Below are 1,725 nucleotides of genomic sequence, written 5' to 3'. Positions count from 1 at the left end.
CCGCACCGCTGCGCCCGGACCCCACGCCCGCCGCACCCACTCACCACCAGGATGAGGACGCGGAGCTCTGGCCAGTGCGACTCGGGAGCCACCTGCCGGGCGACGCTGTCCTGGCCGTCTGCCCGCTCCCCCATCTGCCACTCCACAAAGCCCCCATGCAGGCTGCGGCAGGCGCTGCCCGAGCCGCGGCGGGCCACCTCCGAGAGGTCACTCTGCACCCCGTAGACGCGGGCCAGGGCGAAGGCTGCGGGCAGGCAAAGAGATTCAGGCCCCGCGGGCATGCGCCCAGAGGCCAGGCCGCACCTCGGGGCCCGCCCCCAGCTCAGTGGCTGCGGCCCCCAGCTCAGTGGCTGCGGCCCCCAGGCCCAGCGTCACCAGGGTGGTGCCCGGGGTCCGTCCCTCAGCAAGCACGAGCCAGCTGGGCTCTGTCACCGACACAGGTCCCCCGCAGGTCCAGGGCTCGTGTCCGGGAAGGGCACCCACCTAGGCAGGCGTAGCCGGCGGCCGAGGAGGCCAGGCCGGCCGCGGTGGGGAAGTTGTTCACCGACGCCACGTGGACCTTGTAGCCGAGGCTGAGGGCCGGGTCCTCGCCGCCTCCGCTGCGGCGCTTCTGGGCCAGCCTGCGGACTGCGGGGCCTCGGTCAGGCGGCCACCGGGGGGCGGGGCGGGGCAGGGCACCGCGCCCTCAGGGCAGGGCGGACGGGCCACTCACTCTCCTGGAGACACGCCTGCAAGCGAGGCTGCCGGACGTCCTGCTCCCGGCCATTCAGCCAGATCCGGTCCTCGGTGAAGTCCTTGCTGATGGCGGCCGTCGTGGTGGTCTTCAACTGGGAGGAAGGAGGCAGAGGCGCGTCCAGGACCGCGCCCGCGCGGGGACCCGCCTTCCCGGTCATCACACGGAGTCCGGGCCGCTGGGCGGCGGAGGGCCCTAAGCCACCCCACGGGTCCAGAGGGTGGCGCTGCCCGGGCAGCACCAGGGCCTGGGGCCGCGCCCCCCACCCACCTGGTCCTGGTGCAGGGTGACGCTCAGAGAGGAGTTGATGGGCAGGATGAGTTTCTCGTCGCGCTTTCCCCCTGGAACAGACCAGCGGTCAGTCAGAGCTGGGGCTGGGCCCAGCTGCCCCCCCGCCCCTCCCACGGCACCCCGCAGCCCTCCTCACCGCCTGACAGCCCAGCTGGCCTTGGCCACCCACCTGTGTGGCAGGAATCCTGGGGCCCCTCTGTGGCTCGGGTGCCCACCCAGTGGCCAGCCGGACACTCCCTCGCTCCTCGGGCAACCGCCGTGTACGGTGAGAGCCCAAACGCTAAAACAGCCCCAGTGGCCCTGGGCTTGGGGGACGCACCCTTCGGGGGGCTGCTGGCCTCACCGCCACAAAACTTAACCCTTCCTGAGCCCCGTCTCAGGGCCACAGCAGCCTGTGGGGGTCGGGGGACGGTGGACAAGTTCTAGAACATGCAGAGGCCGGCAGTGGCCCAGAGCTTCACACACCCGCTCCTGGTGCTGACAGCGAGCAGGGTGCCTCAAGGGGGGAGGCGTGTCCACGGGACAGCGACCCTTGACCACCCAGATGCCTTGTGCCAGGACACAGGTTTACATGGGAACACAAGTCTCTGAAGCTTTTAGGAAAAACGAGAAATTCTTGAGGTGCGGGACTAGGCTCCCTCGTGGTAACCGTGACCCCAAAGGCAGACGTCAAGAACAGATGCCACTGGAGCGCCACCCCG

General features: G+C 70.5%; 1 protein-coding gene across 1 annotated transcript in view; it reads right to left on the bottom strand.

Annotated features, from left to right (window-relative positions):
- Positions 1–1,725, bottom strand: part of LOC101633701 — an 11,324-nt gene that overhangs the window by 7,635 nt on the left and 1,964 nt on the right. The window contains exons 3-7 of the mRNA XM_012722855.1: positions 1,490–1,719; positions 1,004–1,074; positions 713–827; positions 484–627; positions 37–244 (exon numbers count right to left, since the gene is read on the bottom strand). Of these exons, the coding sequence (XP_012578309.1) occupies positions 37–244; positions 484–627; positions 713–827; positions 1,004–1,074; positions 1,490–1,719 (768 nt within the window). The remainder of the gene's footprint in view (positions 1–36; positions 245–483; positions 628–712; positions 828–1,003; positions 1,075–1,489; positions 1,720–1,725) is intronic.

This window comes from Condylura cristata, unplaced genomic scaffold, assembly GCF_000260355.1.
Source record: "Condylura cristata isolate star-nosed mole 26May11 unplaced genomic scaffold, ConCri1.0 scaffold00009, whole genome shotgun sequence".
Lineage (NCBI taxonomy): Eukaryota > Metazoa > Chordata > Mammalia > Eulipotyphla > Talpidae > Condylura > Condylura cristata.
This window is presented reverse-complemented; position numbering and strand designations above follow the sequence as displayed.